This window comes from Nyctereutes procyonoides, unplaced genomic scaffold (genome assembly GCF_905146905.1).
Source record: "Nyctereutes procyonoides isolate TBG_1078 unplaced genomic scaffold, NYPRO_anot_genome, whole genome shotgun sequence".
In the NCBI taxonomy this organism is placed as follows: Eukaryota; Metazoa; Chordata; class Mammalia; order Carnivora; family Canidae; genus Nyctereutes; species Nyctereutes procyonoides.
In genome coordinates, this window is record NW_026575139.1 from 1,015,674 (window position 1) to 1,038,504 (window position 22,831).

The window sequence follows — 22,831 nt, forward strand, 5'->3', positions numbered from 1 at the left end:
AATCTTTCGAGTTCTAAGATTGCCTATGACCTGAACTTCAGGGAAGGTGAAATAAATTTATTGAGTGTTATAATACAGTGCTTTGTATTGAGGTGTATATATGATACAGGGAAGGGGCTCAGGAGGAAAGGATGAATTCTTTTTTTTTTTTAAATTTTATTTATTCATGAGAGACCCAGAGAGAGAGGCAGAGACACAGGCAGAGGGAAAAGCAGACTCCCTGCGGGGAGCCCGATGCAGGACTCAATCCTAGGACCTTGGGATCATGCCCTGAGCCAAAGGCAGATGCTCAACTGCTGAACCACCCAAGCGTCCTGAAAGGATGTGAGTTCTAATGTTCAGATGTGGGGGGTCTGTGATCTTTCCCAGATGAAGTTGTTTCTTAACATGGAGATAATCTTTATATCTCAAGATCAACAAAACTGAAACCTGAAACCAAAGTTAAAAATATGTTTGTAGTCTTTATGTGAGTTTTTAATTAGAGGAAAGCAAAGAGCTATTAGGAGGTGTAACTTTGCACTGGAAGCATCACATCAAAGACGCTGATGTATTTTATGGCTCGTATACCTGCCTGTTAAGCCCAATAAATATCGCATTTGTAAATTTCTTACTGTCTACAAAGTACTTCTATGTGCATTTTTAAAGTTCATAAGATACTAAAAACATCTTTCTTCAGCAATGTTTTTGTATATACCCTGGATATAGAATAATGGCACACTGAGCCTTCTGCTTTGTAAGCTACAGCAGCCAGGAATGGATCAAGCTGCAGCTGAGAGAGGAGGGCGTGTGGGTTTTTGGAGGAGGACAGGAAGCTGAGTTGGTGTGATTCATGCCCATTAGCAGCTGCTGGGACAAGGAGCTTGGGAAATTTTGCTGTCTAAAAATTTCAGGTCAACAGGTCAGGTTTTCTAAGAAATAAATGCCCACACCACTGGCCCAACTTTGATTCAGTGAGTCTGAGGTGGGCCTACATATGACTGTGTTGCCCTGCCAGGTTGGGGAACTTCCAGGTTACATGCACACACTGCCAGAAGCATTCAGAACTTACTTGTCCAATAGAATTCTGGGGATCTGGTTTGACTATATGCCATAAAGGCAGATGGATTTATTCTGATAGTATATACTTGTGTCTGGGGTCTCCAGGACCACCCCTAGTTTTAGTGACTTACCAGGAGGACTCACAGGACTCAAGATCTTATTGTGCTTGCAGCTGTGATCCACCACAGTGAGAGGATACAGAACAAGCTCAGCAGGGTGCAAAGACGCATGGGGTGAAGTCTGAGGACAACAGGTACCAACTCCAAAGAGTCCTTCCCCAGTCGTGGTGGGGGGGTACCACAGAGGACGTGCTCAGTCCTCCAGCAACCGGCTGTGATAAGTGTGACTCGTTGTCAACCAGGGAAGCTCAGTAGAGCCCCAAGTGCCCAGGTGGTCTAGGAGAGCTGGTCATGTAGGCAGCCTCTGTGTAGCAGGTACAAAAACACCAGACTCCCAGAAGAAAGCAGGTATTTAACACAAACCATCTTACTTGCACAAACATTTGAGGTTCAACAAGCCTCTCTTACCACTTCTGGGAATGGTGGGGACCCTCCCCAAATCTGAGTTCCCAGAGGAGAGCCCCAGGGCCCCCTTCAGGCAGGCCTATAAGGAGAGTGGTCTCAGGTCTACGGCGTAAACACTTCTGTACAGCACCATTTTCCTTAGGTGTCCTGGAAGTGCTTTTTCCTGTTTTCTCAGCCAACCGTACTAAACTCTGAGTCAGTTCCTGTTTATTCCTGTACACATGCAGTAAACTGCTGAAGTGAATTGATCCTGCCCCCTCTGCTTTCTTCTAAAAGCTCTATAGTTTTAGCTCTTACATTTGGGGCTATGTGTTGGTTTTTCTGTGTGGTATGAAATAGAGGTCCAAATTTATTCTTTAGCCTGTTAATATCTAGTTTGTGCCTGCAGCATTTGGTGAAAAGACTGTTCTTTCCCCCATCGAATTGTCTTGTTGGTATCTTGGTCAAAGCAATTGGCTGAAACTGTGAGAGTTTATTTCTGGAAGCGTTTGTTATTAATATGGTGACTTGGTTCAACTGTGTTTAAGATCTCTAGATCAGGTAACATTTCAAGCATCTGGAGGATAAACCTGGAAACTTCTGCTGCTTCTAGAGTCAGGAAGTGTTGCCAGTTCTCAAGACACCTATTCTATGGTGTACCTGGGCCTGTCCGGTCTCCGCTTCTCCACACCTGTCCAGCTTTGGGGGCGTCTGAGACCTCCTCGAGTTCCTTTCCCATTCATTTTCTTTTCAGGTCCTGACATTTTTGTGGTCTCCTCTCCTCCTGCTAGATCATTTCTGTAGTTTTCTGTTATTTGATGTCAGAATCCCTTTACTTTAATTTAGTGGTTTGGGGATTTAATGAAATTAGGATGAAAGAGTCCTCCTCACTTTTCCCTGTTGGGATTTGTTGAATTTACTAATTCTGGGGCTCAGCATCTATCAACACGTCTGAAAAATTCTCTGCAGTTATCTATACAGGTATTTCTTCTTCCACATTCTTTTTTATTTCTTCCGGAACCCTTCTTAGACATATGCTGTGTCTTTCCTTTTATTCTCCTTGTCTTTTACATTCTCTTTTATGTTTTTACTTTCTTTGTCCCTTTGTACTATGTTCTGGATGGTTTCTTATGGTATATCTTTCAGTTCATGAACTCTGCCATTAGCTTATTTATTTGGCTTTTGGTACGTAAAATGTGCTTTTAATATTATTTGTTATGAAAAGACAAGACACAGTCTGGGAGAAAATACTTGCAGATCCTTTATCTGACAAAGGATGGGAATGTAGAAAATACAAAGAAGTCTTAAAATTAATAAGAAAATAAACAACTTGATTTTAAAAGAAACAGGCAAAAGATTTGAATAGGTGCTTCACCAAAGAAAATATATGTATGTCAGGTAAGCACATGGAAGGGTGTTCAACATCAGTAGTCTTTAGGAAAATACGAGTTAAAACCACAGTGAGATATACTATATACCTATTAGAATGTCTGAAACTAAAAAGACTGATCCTAACAGGTATTGGTGAAGATGTGGAGAGCCCAGAATTCTCAGACACTGTTGTTGGAAATGTAACATGGTACCATCTGATAAACAGTGTGACAATTTCTTTCAAGCCTGAACATGAACTGGGGCACCTGCAGGGCTCAGTTAAGCATCTGCCTTCAGTTCAGGTCATGATCCAGGGGTCCTGGGATTGAGGCCCAAGTAGGGCTCCCTGCTCAGCAGGAGGGCAGTCTGCTGCTCCCTCTGCCCCTCCCCTGTGCTCTCTCTTCAAATAAGTAAAATCTTAAAAAAATAAAACTAAGAAATCAGTTATACTGAAAAAAATTAAAATAAAACATCACTTAATAGTTTTACACAAATATCTTGCTTTTTGTTTTTAAAGATTTTTATTTATTTGACAGAGAGAGCCCAAGCGGGGGGAGGGGGGTGGCAGAGGGAGAGGGAGAAGCAGGCTCCCTGCTGAGCAGAGAGCCCAAAGCTGGGCTCAATCCCAGGGTCCTAGAATCATAACCTGAGCCAAAGGCAAACACTTAACTGACTGAGCCACCAGGCACCCCAAAAAATATCTTGTTAAATTCCCAGATAGGGTCCTGGCTGTTTGGTTTAATTCTTTATTTTTTACTGTTTTATTGTGAAATATGCAGAAGAATGTATAAAATATGCACAGGTTAAAGAATTACTAAAACAAAAACAAAACTTCATATTACTATCTAGGCCTAAAGTTTCTCTTTATTCCGTTTAAAGCAATTCTATCCAATTTATTTTGTTTTGGTTTCTTTTTTAAAGATTTTATTTATTCATGAGAGACACAGAGAGAGAGGCAGAGTCACAGGCAGAGGGAGAAGCAGGCTCCATGCAGGGAGCCCAAAGCAGGGAGCTGATCACACCCTGGGCCAAAGGCAGATGCTCAACTGCTGAGCCACCCAGGCGTCGCCTATCCAATTTATTTTGGTTTTAGACAGACCAAAGACATAAAAGCAAGGGGTTTGGTGGTAGTTACTTGAAGTCTGTTTCAAATTCCACAGAAAAAGAAAGGCTGTTTTTGAAGACAGGTATGTAAATAAAGAAATCACAGTATAGTGTGAGAAGTGCAATAAAAGTAGAATAAGACACCAAAATAATAGGATATGATTTGATTAACTGATTGAGGGTGGATATTAATAGGAGAGATTTCCCAGAGCAGGGGACAGAGGCATCTGCTAGAATACAGAGGAAGAACATGAAGGATTACGGGTGGCAGAGAATGATAAACATGTTGGTAACAATGGAGCATAAAATGTTGAGACAAGGAGGTGGGGGATGGCACTGAGGAGGGAGGAGAGCTGAGGTCTACTGGTCAGGGAGGGGCCAGATCCTCACTGTGCTAAGAGCCTGGACTTAATCTTGCAGGATGTTAATCAAGAGAAAGACAGGATCATCTGTGTTTTAGAAAGAGCCCTCTGGTGCCAGTGTTGTGAGAATTAGATGTCCGTCATAGGGGGGTTGGAATGAGACTGGAGACAGGGAGCCCTGTCATTGCTTGCTGTACTTGACAGTAGACTCACAACTAGAATCCCAGAGGAAGACTTACTTTTTTTTTTTTTAAAGATTTTATTTATTTATTCATGAGAGACCCAGAGAGAGGCAGAGACACAGGCAGAGGGAGAAGCAAGGCTCCATGCAGGGAGCCTGATGTGGGACTCGATCCCAGGACTCCAGGATCACACCCTGGGCCGAAAGCAGGTGCTAAACCACTGAGCCACCCGGGCTGCCCGGAGACTTACTTTTTAAGGAAATATTTGAAAAGAAGAATTTCAAGGTTATGGAAAACTCAAAAGGCATACATCTATAAACTACACTTTAGAAGAAATGAGGTTTTAATTCAGTCTGTCTTGGGACACCTTGGTAGCTTAGAGGTTGGGCACCTGCCTTCGGCTCAGGGTGTGATCCCGGGATCAGAGATCGAGTCCTGCATCGGGCTCCCTGCGAGGAGCCTGCTTCTTCTCCCTCTGCCTATGCTTCTGCCTCTCTCTCTCTTTCATTCTCTGTGTCTCATGAATAAATGCATAAAGATTTTTTAATTAAGTCTTTTATAATTCACATGTACCTGCTTATATGAAATTATCCCAAGAAAGTGAAAGGACAGAGTTAGGTTTTCTTAGGCTTCCTTTGGAATAATATAAGCAGTGATTAGCAGGCCTCCTCCAGGAAACCCTCCACTGTCACTGGTCAGGTGGCATTAGTCTATTTTGTCATTTCTCATAAACTTCCCAAACTAAGTAGTAGCCTAGAGTTCTTATTCTTCTCTTTATTTCTTTATTATTATACGTTAGAATCAAATTATCTTTAGCTTTTTTGTTTTTCAGTGGGGGAAATTAATCCTTTCCTGTTATGTTGAACCGTATGAAATTATTGATGTTTGACCATTTTCCGTCTACAAAAACAGCATTTTCACCTGATTCAAATGAATAATCAGTAGATGGTATCTGGTAGAGCATTTACCCTTTGATACAGTAAATGAGTGGCAGTTGGAGCAGTCATACGTGCGGTGCTACAGCCTGGTGAAAGAACAATGGGAGGCCAGTGTGTCCTTGTGAGGGAAAGAGCCTCCTGCTTGCCATCAGGAGACTCTCGGGTTGAGATGTTGACACTGCTGCTGACTCACCACTGAGCTTAGGAGAGCTCCTCAGCCCCTGCCAGAGCTCAGCTTTCTCATCTGTGAAATAGGCTTCAGAACTTTCCTCAGAGGGGTTGTGTAAGCATCTATTAAAATAATCATAAACTCAGGTTTATATGAATGATATGCAAATGCTCATTACATGTTGTTGAATCTCTAGAATTCAGAGTTCATTATAAAATAGAGTTCTCTCCTGTCTCTGGAAGTGATGTCAGATCCTGAGTGTCAGAACAATTGTATGAGACATTCTGTAGAGGATCAGGAAAAGCTTCAGGAAGCAGATGGCATTGCCACTAGATCTTAAAGGATAGGTAGAGTTTAGGAAGTGGGGGGAAGGGCTTTGTAGCCAGAAGGAATAATGTGAGCAAAAATATGAAGGTGGGAAGTGTCAGTTTTGGAATGAAGAGCCAAGCATGGATAGAAGAGCGATAAAGAGCACTGAGCAACAGCTTATATTTTCAGCAACGTAGGCTCAAATCAAAGGCAAGGCCCAGGTTCCTGGGGGAAATGCTACAGCCATTAATGGAAATAAATTGAGGAAGCCAGGGTTGGAAGGAAAGGGCGGAGTTTGGTTTTAGACATACTGAGGGTAAAGTGCTGGCATGGCATATAAATCAAAGTATGAATCTAACCAGAGGAAGTGGGGCTCCTTTGAGAGAGTTCAGGGCTGGATGGCTAGACGACCCCCACCCCACCCAACCCCGCAAAGGGTGCTCTGCATTCTTTGTGGAAACAAGTACAGAAAGGAGAAAGCAGAACAGACCATTGAAGTATAGCACACCATCTCATACAACTTGAAAACTTAGGGAATTGTCTTTGTATAGGTAATACAGTGACAGTCTCATCTCTAACCAAGGATGAAGTTATTTAGTTGAATATTAAAATCAGCATATCAGGATTAGAGCTGACATCCAAAGTGACCATTAGCCAGTAGGTGCTTAATTGCTGACAAAATCCACAGGTTTTTTCTGTTAACTGACTACCAAGGAATATATGTTAGTCATTGAGGATAAAAGAATTTATAGGGGATCCCTGGGTGGCGCAGCGGTTTAGCGCCTGTCTTTGGCCCAGGGCGCAATCCTGGAGACCCGGGATCGAATCCCATGTCGGGCTCCCGGTGCATGGAGCCTGCTTCTCCCTCTGCCTATGTCTCTGCCTCTCTCTCTCTCATTCTGTGTGACTATCATAAATAAATAAAAATTTAAAAAATTTAAAAAAAAAGAATTTATAGTTAAAACCTTTATCAGGGGATCCCTGGGTGGCTCAGCGGTTGAGTGCCTGCCTTTGGCCCAGGGCGCGATCCTGGAGTCCTGGGATCGAGTCCCATGTCGGGCTCCCGGCATAGAGCCTGCTTCTCCCTCTGCCTGTTTCTCTGCCTCTCTCTCTCTCTCTCATGAATAAATAAATCTTTTTAAAAAATAAATAATAAAAAAATAAAACCTTTATCAATTGCATTGTTAGCTAGCTGTCTTAAGCGTATGCCCATAAACAAACATTCTCTCTCCTTGTGCTGTGACAGTGTTGCTGGGAGTAACAACCAAACTCCTGGAAGTAGTGAATAATAGAATGAAAGAAGTAGAAAGTTACTATGAGATTTTTAAAAATTATTTTATTTAGTTATTAGAGACAGAGAGAGATGGGCAGAGGGAGAAGCAGGCTCCATGCAGGGAGCCCGATGTGGGACTTGATCCCGGTTCTCCAGGATCAGGCCCTGGACTGAAGGCAGCGCCAAACCTCTAAGCCACCAGGGCTGCCCGAGTTATTATGAGATTTTACAGTAAATGGATGTGATGGTTTTAAAATAAGTTTGCAAATTCTTTAAAATGGCTCCCTTCAGGGCACCTGGGTGGCTCAGTTGGTTAAGTGTCTGCCTTCGGCTCAGGGCATGATCCCAGGGTCCCGGGATTGAGCCCCATGTTGGGTTCCTTGCACAGCGGGCAGTCTGCTCCTCCCTCTCCCTCTGCCGTTCCCCCTGCTTGTGTTCTCTCTGTCAAATAGATAAATAAAACTGTAAAAAATAAAAAAAATAATATGCCTCCCTTCAAAAGGTAGAGTTTAATTCCCCCCTTCTCCCAAACATAGTGACTTGCTCCTGCCAGATAGAATTTGGAGAAATCTGACTTCTGAGACTAGATCATTAAAGATAGCTTCCCCATGGCACTCTTGGATTGTTTGCTTTGGGGAACATCAGCCACCATGTGTGAATATACTCAGGCTGGTCTGTGAAGAGGTCCACTTGGTAGCCAGCCCCAACCTGGTAGCCACGTGAGTATGCCATCTTGGAATCAGATCCTCCAACCCCAGTCAAACCTTAAGACAATTACAGCCCTAGAATTTGACTCAATTTCATGAGAAATCCTTTTTTATTTTCATTTGTTTGTTTTTAAGAGAAGAAGGTGGGAGAGGGAGGAAAGAATTTTTTTTTTTATAAATTAATTTTTATTGGTGTTCAATTTACCAACATACAGAATAACACCCAGTGCTCATCCCATCAAGTGTCCCCCTCCGTGCCCGTCACCCATTCACCCCCACCCCCCGCCCTCCTCCCCTTTCACCACCCCTAGTTCATTGGGAGGAAAGAATCTTAAGGAGACTCCAAGCCCAGCATGAAGCCTAGCGCAGGGCTTGATCTCACAACACTGAGATCATGACCTGAGCTGAAATCAAGAGTCAGATGCTTAACTGAATGAGCCACTCAGGCACCCCAACCTCATGAGAAATCTTTTTTTTTTTTTAAGATTTTATTTATTTATTTATTCATGAGAGACAAAGAGAAAGAGAGGGGGGTGGCGCAGAGACACAGGCAGAGGGAGAAGCGGGATCCATGCAGGGAGCTCAATGTGGGACTTGATCCTGGGTCTCCAGGATCATGCCCTGGGCCGAAGGTGGTGCTAAACCACTGAGCCACCCGGGCTACCCGTCATGAAAAATCTTAAGCCAGAAATGCCCAGCCTAGCTACTGCTTAATCCTTTATCCACAGAAACTGTGAGCCATAATGAATATTTGTTGTGTTTTAAGCCGCAGATCAATTTAGATGTGATCTGTTATCAGCAATATTCATCCTTTGAATGAATAATACGGGCTGTTGATTCCCAAATCATTCTCACAAGTATACAATATGTGAATTGGGCAATGGAGACATCCTTACATAAGCAGTAAACAACACATAGATACATTTGGAAAATAAAATGTCATGTAATATGAGAGTGTTGTACTTGCCAAAGGAGGAAAAGAAGGCTTCACAGTAGGCATGGTTGGTGGAGGTGGAGAATAAAAATGACTTATACTTTGGAATGGCATTGAAATGTAAATTCTTTTTTTTTTTAAGATTTTATTTATCAGAGAGTGACAGAGCGCGCATGTGCAAAAGCACAAGTAGGGGGCAGAGAGGGAGGGAGAAGCAGGCTCCCCTGTGGAGCAGGGAGCCCAGTGTGGGGCTGGATCCCAGGACCCTGAGATCATGACCTGAGATGAAGGCAGGCTCTTAACCAACAGAACCACGCAGACGCCCCTGTAAACTTTTCCTTTTGTATATTCTTCACCAGTTTTTCAACTTTTGGGGAGATTGCCCTCAAACTGAGCTTAAAAATATAGTGCAGCAGAGCATCTTTAGCGTAGCACAAGCTGAACAAGAGCACTTTAAGGGTTGTCTGGGTGGTTCAGTGGTTGAGCATCTGCCTTCGGCTCAGGTCATGATCCTGGGGTCCTGGGATCAAGTCCGGCAAGAGGCTCCCTACAGGGAGCCTGCTTCTCCCTCTACCTGTCTCTGTTTCTGTCTCTCTCTTTCCAAGTCTCTGAGGAATAAAGAAAATACTTAAAAAAAAAAAAAACAACACTTCAAAATGGGCAGAGTAAACCCATGTACACAGTGGATCAGAGGGTCAGAGGAGATGTCCCCTCTTTGCCATGTGGCATATGTGCTCAGAGTACACTGCTGGGGCTGGTCCAAGCTTGCTTTGTTTTGAGAACCTTTATTATTTGTTTTTAATACTTGAATTATTTCAACATCAGTTTCAAAATTATATTTAAAACATTACCTGAAGAGGGTGCCCAGGTGGCTTGGTTGGTTAAGCATCTGCCTTCAGCTCAGGTCATGATCTCAGGGTCCTGGAATCAGAGCCCCGCTTCAGGCTCTTTGCTCTGTGGGGAGTCTGCTTCTCCCTATCCTCCCTGCTCGTGCTCTCTGTTACTATCCCTGTCTCTCTTTCAAATAAATAAAATAATTTTAAAAATAAAAATTAAAAATTACCTGAAGAGACCAAAAAAACCCTTTTGATTAAAGCCATGTTACCTGTTGGCTTGTGATCCAAAGGTTTCAATCATAATTATCAAGTGAGGTGTAGTCTTTCTGAACATCTTGAAAAATCTAGTTGTGATAGCCTGTTTTTCAGATGTATGGTAGCTTCAGGAGTTGTGACTGATACACATGGTTAGTACAAATGAGATAATAGCCTAGGAAATAAGCCCCCTTTTCCTCATCTAACTTTTGGCAATTCTTACTTATTGATAACTTATTTATTAAAAATCTGATCATAGTATGTTTGGGGTTGATCACTTAATTATGGACATTTTTATGCTTTTTAAGTTACTTACCTAAATACCATTTATGGAACCCTCTCTTTGCCAACAGGTTAATATTTTGTTTAAAAAGAGGATAATTAAAATGTAAACATTGACAACACCAAGTGTTGGCAAGGATGTAGAGAAGCTAGAACTTTCTTTCCTATGTGGCTATGGGGGTGTAAAATGGCACGCTTCACTTTGGAAAAACAGTTCGGCAATTTCTGTAAGTTAAACACAGAAGTACCACACAACCCACCTGTTCTACTTTCTTGACATTAGTCATCCAAGAGAAGCCAGAACACTTGTCCACGTGAATACTGACACATAAATACTCAAGGCAGCTTGAGTATTCATTATAGTCCAAAAGTGGAAACAACCCACATGTCCATTAACAGGTGAATGGACTAACAAAATGTGATCCATCCATACAGCAGGATACTACCCAGCAGTAAAAAGGAACAAATTACTGATACGTGTAGCAACATGACTGCTCAGAAGCATTGTGGGAGTGAAACAAACCAACCCAAAAAAAGCGTACTATACAGTCCCCATTTGTATGGAATTCTTGGGCAAACAGATGAAGCCCTTAGGACATAACAGCAGGCTCCACATCCGTGGTTGTGGGAGAGTTGGGTGGGGTTGGTGGTGTAAGGAGTGCAAGTGACTGGCAGGTGTCAAAACTCATTCAACAGTGTACCTTAAGTGGGTGTATTTTATTGCCTAAAGCTGTACCTCAATAAAGTTGATTTTGAAAGTAAACATAGGGGCAGCCCGGGTGGCTCAGTGGTTTAGCACTATCTCAGCCCAGGGCCTGATCCTAGGGACGTGGGATCGAGTCCCACATCGGGCTCCCTGCATGGAGCTTGCTTCTCCCTCTTCCTGTGTCTCTGCCTCTCTCTCTCTGTCTCTCATGAATAAATAAATATAATTTGTTTTATTTTTTTTAAAAAAGTAAACATAGGGGCACCTGGGTGGCTCAGTCAGTTGGGTAAGTGTGGTGAGATCAAGCCCCCTCAGGTTCTGCACTGGGCATGGAGTCTGCTTAACTCTCAGTATGGGGCAGCCCGGGTGGTTCAGCGGATTAGCGCCGCCTTCGGCCCAGGGTGTGATCCTGGGGACCTGGGATTGAGTCCCATGTCAAGCTCTCTGCATGGAGCCTGCTTCTCCCTCCACCTGTGTCTCTGCCTCTCTCTGTTTCTCATGAATAAATAAAATCTTTAAAAAATAAGAAAAATTTAAAAATCTCCGTATGGATTTTTTTATCCATTTTTTTTAAAGCCCAGCATTGGGATAGAAAATACAATATGGATATTTTTGAAGTTTTGTGTATGAAATGGACTAGAATATATGCTTATCAAGTTTTTAAGTTGCTAATATCTTAAATTTAATACCATTATCTTTTAATAAAAGGGTAAAAAGTTTTATTTATGCTTTTTTAAAAGATGATTTATTTGAGAAAGCACGGGTGGGAGGAGGGGCGGAGGGAGGAGAGAGAGGGAGAAGCAGACTCCCCGCTGAGCAGGGAGCCCAGTGCATTGTGAGATTATTGCCTCATTGATCAGACTCACTGAAAACGGGGAGATACTGCATTGTACTTGTCTTAAATATTAGCTTCAGTGTCTCAGATTATAGCCGGCATAGCGAGGGCAAGTGAATTTTCATGATATGGTGGTGTTGAGCATGTATCACTCAAAAAACTCCAGTTCCTATGAGCCCTTCACAACTGCCCTACCATTCGTCCTCTGTCACTTGCTCACATTGGGATCTCTAGCACGTAGTTTAGTTACTTCATTCACAATGCTCCATTGCCACTGTTGCTTCCAGCCTTTCAGGCAGGCAGGAAAAAGCGGACATGGTCAGAAGGAAAGTGATAAGGGCCAGACGAGGCTTGGGTTAATGAGATGTTGAGAAAAATCTGGGGGCACCCCATTGGCTCAGTCAGTGGAGCATGTGACTCTTGATCTCTTGATCTCAAGGTTGTGAGTTTGAGCTTCATATTGGGTTTAGAGATGACTTAAAAAAATAAAAATCTTTTTAAAAATCTGGAGAGGCAGTTGAAATGGTGAGGAGGATGCAGACTCTTCATAGGAAGACAACGAAAGATGTGTGGGCTTTTGAATTTGGAAAGATGCTGTCTCTGGAGGGTGATAGCGTGCAATAGAAGTGTGAGGAAGCACCGAGTTGTGTATAAATCCCACTCACAACAGACCTTGGTTGTTGTCAGGGCTGTGGCTGGGTGCCATGGGCTGGGACCTGTAGCTGCCAGGGCCAGAAGTCTTTTGAAGTCTCATTAGTTAGAGGGTCCCTGGTGTAAGTTTTCTGTCCAGTAAATATTTTGTATGTAACATTATTGTAAGTTAGAGGAAAAAGTCTGTCAATTTATCACTTTTGTAAGATTTGTGGAATTTTAGAGAAAGAAGGGGATACAACCAAATAAGTGATCGTGAAGGCTGGGGCTGGCAGCTTTTTGTTTTTCTCTGCTCGTGTAAGGGGGTGGAGAAGTAGTTAGACGTGGAGTTGGGTGGGCCACATTTGTTGTGAGAAATGGGAGTGTGACCTGCATTCATGGGGTACCTAGAGCATAGACACTGCCTAGAATCCAGAGTTGAGGTAGAGTGTCACATGAGTGGGGCCTGAGCCACGGGGCCCCAGGTAGCAGCCACTACTGGGAGGGTGCTAGACCAGTCTAGAGCCTGGGTATGTCGGAGCCTGCCGGACCCTCACCCAGAGAGCTTTTGCAGTAATTGTGCTGCTTGTGGAAGTGGCTCGTCCTCTCTATGACCTAGAGCTGAACTCACTACGTAACTCTGCCAGGAGGGACCTCAGTGAGCCTGGGGAGCAGGATTTGATTTCTTCTTACTCAATGCAGTCAAAAGAAATAAGTGAGGAATTAGGTCATAGGTTTGTTTGAATAAATTGAGTGCATATGGAGAATTGAAAATTGTAAGGACAGCTGAGTTGGCCTGGAGAGACTGCACAGGGATAGGCTCGTCATAAAAAGATTGAATTTGCATTGAAGGTTTTTGTTTTCTTAAAAAACTGGAAAGGTGCTTCTGTTGGCTAAATTTTCACATTGAACAAATGAGAATACATATTAACGTGTAAATGTTACGTATTTCTTAACCTACAAGTTTCTAGTGGCTGGTGTTTTTCTAACCCATTTAAAATACTGGTTAAGCTACTCAGGGGTGATGCTGGTTTTGGCAGCATATATGCTGAAAAAGTTGAATAATGCAGAGAGGATTAGCGTGGCCCCTGTTCAAGGATGACATGCAAATTTGTGAAGCATTCCATATTTTTGTATGTTAAATGTACTGGAATTAACATAAAATGAAATAAAGTTAAAAGGTGTAAAATAAAGTTACATCCCAGGGATGTTCACTTTGAAAGGATTCATTGAGACATAGACTGATGTACAGTTTTCTGTATGTAAGATCTACTTACCTGGGTGGCCCTGCATTAAAGCACACCTGCCTTTGGCCCACGGCGTGATCCTGGAGACCTAGGATCGAGTCCCACATCAGGCTTCCTGCATGGAGCTTACTTCTCCCTCTGCCTATGTCTCTACCTCTCTCTCTGTGTGTCTCCCATGAATAAATAAATAAAATATTATTTTATATTATTAATATGAAATATTTAAAATATAAAAATATTTATTTATTCATGAGAGACACACACAGAGAGAGAGAGACGCAGAGACACAGGCAGAGAGAAAAGCAGGTTCCATGCAGGGCCCCTGATCCGGGACTTGATCCTGGGACTCCAGAATCATGCCCTGGGCCAAAAGGAGGCGCTAAACCGCTGAGCCACCCAAGGATCCCCAATAAAATCTTAAAAAAAAAAAAAAATCTACTTCAATGCAGTGTTCTTAATTACAATATATATTAGCATATATGGAAGATATACCTAAATTACTTATGGCAGCTGCAGGTCATCCTGAGCAGCTGAATGTCTCCTCCGTGATCTTCTCATTGTTACTGTGAGCCACTGGTACAGAGAGGAGACCAAATACTGTTTGCTTAAGTTGTAAAGTAATGAAATTAATGTAAATTGAAAGATTTAGTGAATGGACATAACTTTTCTTGAGTCAAAAATACTATTAACAAGTTAAAGTTCTGAAGGTTTCAAAAAAAGAAGTCTTTTTTTTTTTGTAGTAATTAGAAAATCTCTGTAGGTGGAAATTAGTAACCCTTTTATTAGAGTTTTAAAAAAAGGTTTGGGCATTTTAATGGTTCTGCCAGAAATTTTTTTGGGGGGGGTGGAGGGTGGGGAATAAACGAATTTCTTTTCAAATGGAAGTTTCTGTAGTTTGGCAGTTTCCAGTGTCTAGTTTTGAAAAGGGGCTTGCTCCATATTGTTTCCTCAGGAAACAGGGTGGGGGTTCCAGTTGAGATTGTTGAACAAATTCTGATTCCATTTTTCAAGAATGTGCTTGAATACCTTAAGATCTGGGGAAGCCTGGAGTCGGTGGAACAGGGGTCACAGAAGTAGGGAAGTTAAAAGGGTTCCTGAGGGTACAGATGAACCTAGTTGGAGAGCAGTGGTCTAGGGAGGGACTGTCGGCTGCCACGGTCAGCACAGAAGGGACGGGAGAAAGACGGGCGTGGCTGGGACTGGGGCTCTGCTCTCTCGTCAGTGCTGTGCCCTACACCTGTCTCTTCCCCTTTCCCCTGCGGTTCCTCGCCCTGAGTGGGCCTCCTCTGCTCTCCACACAGATGTGTTCTGAAGCTTAGGTCATATAATGCATGTAACGTGCCCAGCATGGTGGTTACACACAGGTAGTGTGCGTGTGCTCAAGAAGAGTGTGCTTTACTGATGTTGGAAGCCGAGGACTCTGTGTCCTGCTTTGCTGCATGTGCAGTCTGACCTGTGGCAGATTGTGTGAACTACTCTGTGCTTGTTTTCTCATCTCTAGACCGGGGATACAGTAGTACTTGATAGTGTTCCCGTGAGGCTCAGATGAATTCACTAATAGAAGGTACCTAGTCCAGTGTGTGGCACGTGATAAGCACAATAAAAATGCCTGATGCTATTATTTATCATCATTAACAGAGAATAGGAACATTCCTTCCAATTCTACCAGTTGCCACTCTTCTAGATTTTACCTTTTTGTATTCATTTCCCATTTATAATTTTGTCGATAACAGGTCAATCCTTGAGGTAAATTATGGTGTTTTTAATGAAGTGTTTGTATTTTTAGAATTTTCTCTATATTTCAGCTTCTCAAGACCAAGTGGCAATGAAGATGACATTTGTCCTCTAGTGTCACCTACACACTTTAGGTGGTCTATCTTCAAAACATGTGACATCCCCATTTATTCAGATATACCCTTAAATAACCAGTCCAAAAGAGGAAAAGAGGAATGTCCTTTTTAATACACTTTTGCAAAAATTTGCTCAGTTGGGTCTCTTATTTTGTTTTTTAATTCCAGATAAAATACAGAGTTGCAATATTAGTTTCAGGTGTACAATGCAAGGATTTAACTCTTCTATCCATGACCCGGCTCAACAAAATAAGTGTCCTCTTAGTTCTCATCACCTTTTCCCCTTCCTCCCCCCTGGTAACCATTAGTTTGTTCTCTGTGGTTAAGAGTCTGTTTTCTGGTTTGTCTCTTTTGTCTTTGTTCCTTTGTTTTGTTTCTTAAACTCCACACGTGAGTGAAATCATATGGTATTTGTCTTTCTCGGACTTACTTTACTTAGCATTATACTCTCTAGCTCTATCCATGTTGTGCAAATCGCAAAGTTTCCTTCTTCTTTGTAGCAGAGCAGTATTCCACTGAATTCAGGCCACATCTTCTTTATGCATTCATAAAGATAGTGGACATTTGGGTTGCTTCTGTATAAATAATGGCTTTTATAAATAATGCTGTTATAAACATAGGGGACAATATATCTTTTTGAATTAGTGTTTTTGTACTCTTTGGGTAAATACCCAGTAGTGGAATTATTATATCATATGCTAATTCTATTTTTGTTTATTTTTATTTTTGTTTATTTTTATTTTTTTTTAATTTTTATTTATTTATGATAGTCACACAGAGAGAGAGAGAGAGAGAGGCAGAGACATAAGCGGAGGGAGAAGCAGGCTCCACGCACTGGGAGCCCGATGTGGGATTCGATCTGGGGTCTCCAGGATCGCGCCCTGGGCCAAAGGCAGGCGCTAAACTGCTGCGCCACCCAGGGTTCCCTGTTTATTTTTAATTTATTCTATTTTTTTTAAGAAAGAGCATGAACAGAGAGGTGGGGGAGGGGCAGAGGGAGAGGGAGCAAGAGAATCTTAAGCAGGCTCTGTGCTGACATAAGGCTTGATTTTGAGACCCTGAGATGGATGATGACCTGAATGGCTATCAAGAGTCAGATGCTTAATCGACTGAACCACCCAGTTACCCCAATGGTAATACTATTTATAATTTTTTGAGGAAACTCCAGCTTTCCACAGTGGCTGTATCAGTTTGCATTCCCATAAGGTGGGTCCCTTTTTAATATAGTATCTAGTTGTTTAAAAAGCTGTTACTTAATAAAAGCTGTCAACAAGTAAGAATAGTTCTTTTTTAAAAGATTTATTTATTTATGATAGAGAGAGAGAGTCAGAGACACAGGAGGAGGGAGAAACAGGCTCCATGCCGGGAGCCCAACGCGGGACCCGATTCCGGGACTCCAGGATCGTGCCCTGGGCCAAAGGCAGGCGCTAAACCACTGAGCCACCCAGGGATCCAAGAATAGTTCTTATGTACAATTATTTTGTATTATTCTAACTTCTAGGGGCGCCTGGATGGTTCAGTTGTCGAGCATCTGCCTTTGGCTCAGGGCATGATCCCAAGGTCCTGGGATTGAGTTCCACATTGGGCTCCCCGAAGGGAACCTGCTTCTCCCTCTGCCTATGTCTGCCTCTCTCTCTCTCTCTCTCTCTGTCTCTTGTGAATAAATAAAATCTTTTTTAAAAAAATAGTATTATCCTAACTTCTAGAAGGGAAGCTATTTTAAGATCCTGATGTGTATGTGTTCTGACACTAGAGAAGAATAATTATGCAGATATGCAGATAAACCTACATTCTAGCCTGAGCATGTTTTGTTCCCTGTAGGTTGGAAATCCACGTGTAGAACTCACCCTCTCAGAGCTCCAGGATATGGCAGCTAGGCAACAACAGCAAATTGAAAATCAGCAGCAAATGTTGGTTGCCAAGGTGAGTTGTAAAGCAGAGGTGGGAAAATGCTCAAAAAGAATGTTCTTCAGCGGTTATTTTATTTTTTTTATTATTATTTTTTTTATTTACGATAGTCATAGAGAGAGAGAGAGAGAGAGAGAGGCAGAGACACAGGCAGAGGGAGAAGCAGGCTCCATGCACCGGGAGCCTGACGTGGGATTCGATCCCGGCCAAAGGCAGGTGCCAAACCGCTGCACCACCCAGGGATCCCCTTCAGCGGTTATTTTAGATTGGAGTTACTGCATTCACGGGTACCACTTGAACCATGTCACGGAAGTATTGAACAGTGTCTTTGTCTTTGTGATCTCTTCCGTAACGATAAATGAGTACTGCAGCTTCTTGAAGTTAGGAAGGTATCAGAACAGGACTCTTGACTCGCACATTCAGACTCCCCAGAATAGAAAATGGTTGACCTTCATTCATCAACTGGAGATAAAATTTGGATGAAGACACTGTTCATGGGCCCCTGAGACAATGACAGTGGGTTATCCAGGCTTCCCTTTATGCCACTACACAGAGTTTGTTTGGTTTATTACGATGCAGGGGAGTTAACACTTTTTATGTACACTGAGTTCTGCATTTGTCGTTGAAATGCTGTGACAAGATTTGAAATTATTCTTGTCACGGACTAAAAAAATCAGACCACTTACGCATGCTGGAGAGTATTCGTGTTGTGTAATGATATTGAATGTTCTGAAACTGCTGTGAAAAACTGTGAGATAAAGAAAATACGTAAACATTTCTGCCAGGGTTCTTGTTGCTTCCTCATAGAGAAAGTTGCCTGAGAACCACTTTTCTCACTGAGTGGGCATAGAATTCATTGTACTAGTCACTTCTTCATGGTATGTAACAGCATAAATTGAATTTGTTTTTAAAAGTTGTCTGGCAGGGATCCCTGGGTGGCGCAGTGGTTTGGCGCCTGTCTTTGGCCCAGGGCGCGATCCTGGAGACCCGGGATCGAATCTCACGTCGGGCTCCCGGTGCATGGAGCCTGCTTCTCCCTCTGCCTATGTCTCTGTCTCTGTCTCTCTCTCTGTGACTATCATAAATAAATAAAAAATTTAAAAAATGCATCTTTAAAAAAAAAAGTCTTGCAAATTTTATTGGATTTACAAGAATAAAAAATAAGAGTTAAGTAAAAATTGGGAAGTATTTCATCCCATTAATATTTCTAGGATGAAATGTACATAGTATTATGCAATTATAACGTTTCTAGTTTAGCTTTTTCTTTCCAAATATTGATCCCGAGTATTACTAATAAAAAGATTCTTGAGTATTTTCTGCAGTGTAAATGATAAGTTAAATCTAACACAAGTATGTGCTTCACATATTCAAGTATGTGTTTCCTTACTTTAGAATGCAATGTGTGACTTGTATTGTCACACTTAATCCTCTTTACTTCGGTCTATTTTATGTCTATGTGTGGGACCATGAATATTTTATGTCCACTGTTACCCTCAAAGCGTGTTTTTATATGAATAGGAAAAAGGCTATTGAAGAGTACTGCATATATATATATATTTTTTTTTTAAAGATTTTATTTATTTATTCATGAGAGACACAGAGAGAGGCAGAGACACAGGCAGAGGGAGAAGCAGGCTCCATGCAGGGAGCCCAATGTGGGACACCCTGAGGCAAAGGGAGACGCCCAACCTCTGAGCCACCCAGGTGTCCCTGTACATATTTTTATTTTAGGACTGTCCTGCTCTTGTTTGCAGAATTTTTCATTAGTTTTCTTTTTTTAAAGAAATCGGTCTTAAAAAAAAAGATTTTATTTATTTATTCATAGAGACAGAGAGAGAGAGGGGGGCAGAGACACAGGCAGAGGGAGAAGCAGGCTCCATGCAGAGAGCCTGACATGGGACTCCATCCAGGGTCTCCAGGATCACGCTGTGGGCAGTGCTAAACCACTGTGCCACCCGGGGCTGCCCTTTTTCTTTTTCTTTTTCTTTTTCTTTTTCTTTTTCTTTTTCTTTTTCTTTTTCTTTTTCTTTTTTGCCCTTTTTCATTAGTTTTGAAGAAACTATCCCTAAAGAAAACAAGCACTTCTTGACTATCCATTGTTACCTAGCAAATTAGAGGTTTTTTTCCTTACTGATCACCTTGTCTGTTTTCAACATAAGACCCTGTGCTGGTCAGTGCCCATTTCCTTAAAGAGGTAACTAAGGGACCTTGGGAAGCTGCTTTGTGGCAGCAGGAAACGTTGACCTGACAAGCAGGAAACTAGGGCTGAATGGGGCTTCCCAGACAGGAAGGAGAGGAGATCGTATATGAGTGCATGGGACACACAGACTTGACGTTCTCCTGCTGGGAGATGTTCTGAGGAAGCATCTTGATAAACCAAGCGGTGTAGGTCAGCATGCCTAGTAAAATGCACTTGGAAACGTCTCAGACTCTCACTGATATGTGCCCAGTAGTGTTGGCTCTGTGTGGGCTGGTGTTTGCGAGATTGCACAAGCATTTCTCTAATATTCATTAAGATGGGTGATCCATTGGGAGCCACTCAAACCATCTACATGTATGACCGTGATCACGTGCTTCAGATCTCTCATTTCCCTGTTTCTCTCTTTTCCCAGGAGCAGCGTTTACATTTCTTAAAGCAGCAGGAGCGCCGCCAGCAGCAGTCTATTTCTGAGAATGAGAAGCTTCAGAAATTGAAAGAACGAGTCGAAGCCCAGGAAAATAAGCTGAAGAAAATCCGCGCCATGAGAGGACAAGTAGACTACAGCAAAATTATGAACGGCAATCTGTGTACGCTTGCACGGCCTCCCTCATTACCCATGCTCAGGCATGGATAAAATGAAAGAGTCCAGCTACGGACACTTTCAGACACAGACTGGTGCCAGATCTTGCTATAGGAAGTGCACTGAGGTTTTGCTCTATTACCTGCATCTAAAAGAACAGGATCAGTTAGGTTAAGTGATTTGGGAAGGTCCTTGGTTGCATTTGTAATTTATTAGCTGCCCTCTGGGCTGGGGTTGCAGGGCCATGAGACTGCGCTCATTATGAGGGTCTATTTTAATTGAACAGCTTGAACTTCATCTGGGTAGTAAGATAAACCATACAAATGCTCACTTTTTATTTTTGTGTGTGTGGATTCTTTGTTGTTTTATTATCAGTTCGTTTAGTGCCTACTTTGTGTTACAGTGACAAGCAAGACAGATTGGATACCTGCCCTTACAAAGCCTTTGCTCTGTGGCTGCATTGGGATTCCTAAGTGGCCTGGCCAAGCTAGCCTCTGGACGGGTTGTCCTCACTAAAGAATATCCAGTAATCACTGCACATAAAGTTTACCATGTGGGCAGTCACATCATGTGTTCCAGAGGCTTGTTGAAAAGTGTGTTGGATTATGCATATCACAGTTCTCCCCCCAAAGTCTGGCACTAGATGACACTAGAGTTGAATGTATAGAAATGAAGAAATCACAAAGCCAAAATAACAAAATACTCTGCGGAAGAAAAAAAAAAAAAAAGACTATCAACTAAGATATGTTTTTTTCTTTATTGCTGGGAAATTATAGCTGCTGAGATAGAAAGGTTCAGCGCCATGTTCCAGGAAAAGAAGCAGGAAGTACAGACTGCAATTTTACGAGTTGATCAGCTCAGTCAGCAACTAGAAGATTTAAAGAGAGGCAAGCTGAGCGGGCTTCAGTCTTACAGTGGCAAGCTGGCAGGACCGGCAGCAGCGGAGTTGAAGAGACTGTGCCAGGAGCTACAGGTGACTCGCAGGGTTTGGGGAACACTGACTTTAAGCATCTCTCAGGCTTTCTTCCTAATGTGGGCCGAAACCTCAGAAAGTGGAGACAAGTGAATGGCTTCTAGGGTAATAGTAGGCACAAACTGTGCTTACTACAAAGAGTTTTTAAAACAGCTTTAAGATATAATTCATATGGTATACAATACACCCATATACCGTGTACAATTAAGTGGTTTTTAGTATCTTCATAGAGTTTTGCATCCGCTACCACAGTCAGCTTTAGAACATCTTCATCACCCCCAAAAGAAGCCACGTGCCTCTTTGCCATCACCCCACCACCCCCTATCCCTAAGTAACCATGAATCTACTTTCTATTTCTCTGGATTTGCCTATTCTGGAAATTTCATATGAGCAAATCATACAATATTTTGATTTTTTGTGACTGGCATCTTGCATTTAGCATGTTTTCAGTAAAGAAATTCAGTACAGAATTTAATTGACAATGTAATGAACTAGAGAAAAAAATTAAGCTTTAGATGATATTCAAGGTCTCTGTGCTCACTGTGTTTTGATGAGATAGATGCCTGTTGTTACATCCTTGTCCCACTAAGCTGGGGCCACTCTGACAGACCTGCACAGCCTGGGGGACTGAAGCACAGACACTGACACTGATTTCTCACAGCTCCCGGGTCTGGGTCCAGGATCAAGTTCCTGGTGAGAGTCTGCTTCCTGGCTTCTTGCTGTGTCCTCACAGTTTGGTTCCTCTCCTTCATCTTATAAGGGTACTAACCCCATCATGGATACCCCACCCTCAGAACCTCATTTCAGCCTGCTCACTCCAGAGGCCCCACCTCCCCATACCATCACCTTGAAGGTTAGGGCAACTTATAGGTTTGGGGAGGACACAGACATTCAGTTCAGAACAGCCCTCAAGATTTCCATTTCTCAGAAGTTATTCAGCAGGTGATTTTCCAAGCCACAAAGAAGTTCTACAGTTCTGTTAGCACTTGCCAGAAAAATTATTCTATCATTTTATGAAATGAAAATATTTAATTACAGAGAGTAAAATGCTTTTGTTGCCATTAAGTTCTCTAACATAGGTGCATAGAAATAAAATGTAGGAATTTTAAGCAATTGTTAAAAGTACAGAGTTTTTTATTTTATTTTATTTATTTGAGAGCGAGAGAGTAGCAGAGGGAGATGGAGAAGCAGGCTCCCCACTGAGTGGGGCTCGATCCTAGGACCCCAAGATCATGACCTGAGCCAAAGGTAGACACTTAACGACTGAGCCACCCAAGTGCCCCAAAAGTTTTTAAGGATATTTGTGGTGAGGTGTGATTAATGTAGGATATTTGCTTAAATGTATCCATTTGCAAGCTTCCTGACTAGAGTCTAGGCTGCAAAGTTCATATTGTCTCCTGTCTGGTGCACACATGTGAGTGTTCCTAGTACACGTGTGCGCCTGGAGGAACTTAATAAGCCTTAACCTTACAGTGCACATGGATGCCTTCTGTGGTTCATTTGTTTTTTTTTAAGTGCTGGTTACCATCTGCTAGAATAATACCCGTACATTCCAGCGGGCAGGCGAGACCATCTCTTGTAAATTTCCTGCTGCCTCCACGTAAGATGTTCATTCAGTGCACTGTGTGGAGTGGAGCAG

General features: G+C 42.4%; 1 protein-coding gene and 1 non-coding gene across 4 annotated transcripts in view; both read left to right on the forward strand.

The window, feature by feature from the left end:
• PPP1R13B (protein phosphatase 1 regulatory subunit 13B) overlaps window positions 1-22,831 on the forward strand; it is a 91,809-nt gene that overhangs the window by 54,852 nt on the left and 14,126 nt on the right. For all 3 annotated transcript variants that reach the window (XM_055303943.1, XM_055303945.1, XM_055303944.1), the window contains exons 5-7: window positions 17,353-17,454; window positions 20,052-20,226; window positions 20,996-21,192. In XM_055303943.1, the coding sequence (XP_055159918.1) occupies window positions 17,353-17,454; window positions 20,052-20,226; window positions 20,996-21,192 (474 nt within the window). The remainder of the gene's footprint in view (window positions 1-17,352; window positions 17,455-20,051; window positions 20,227-20,995; window positions 21,193-22,831) is intronic.
• LOC129496527 (U6 spliceosomal RNA) lies at window positions 13,459-13,567 on the forward strand. Its single transcript, XR_008661802.1, has one exon. It is a non-coding gene; the product is annotated as a U6 spliceosomal RNA (small nuclear RNA).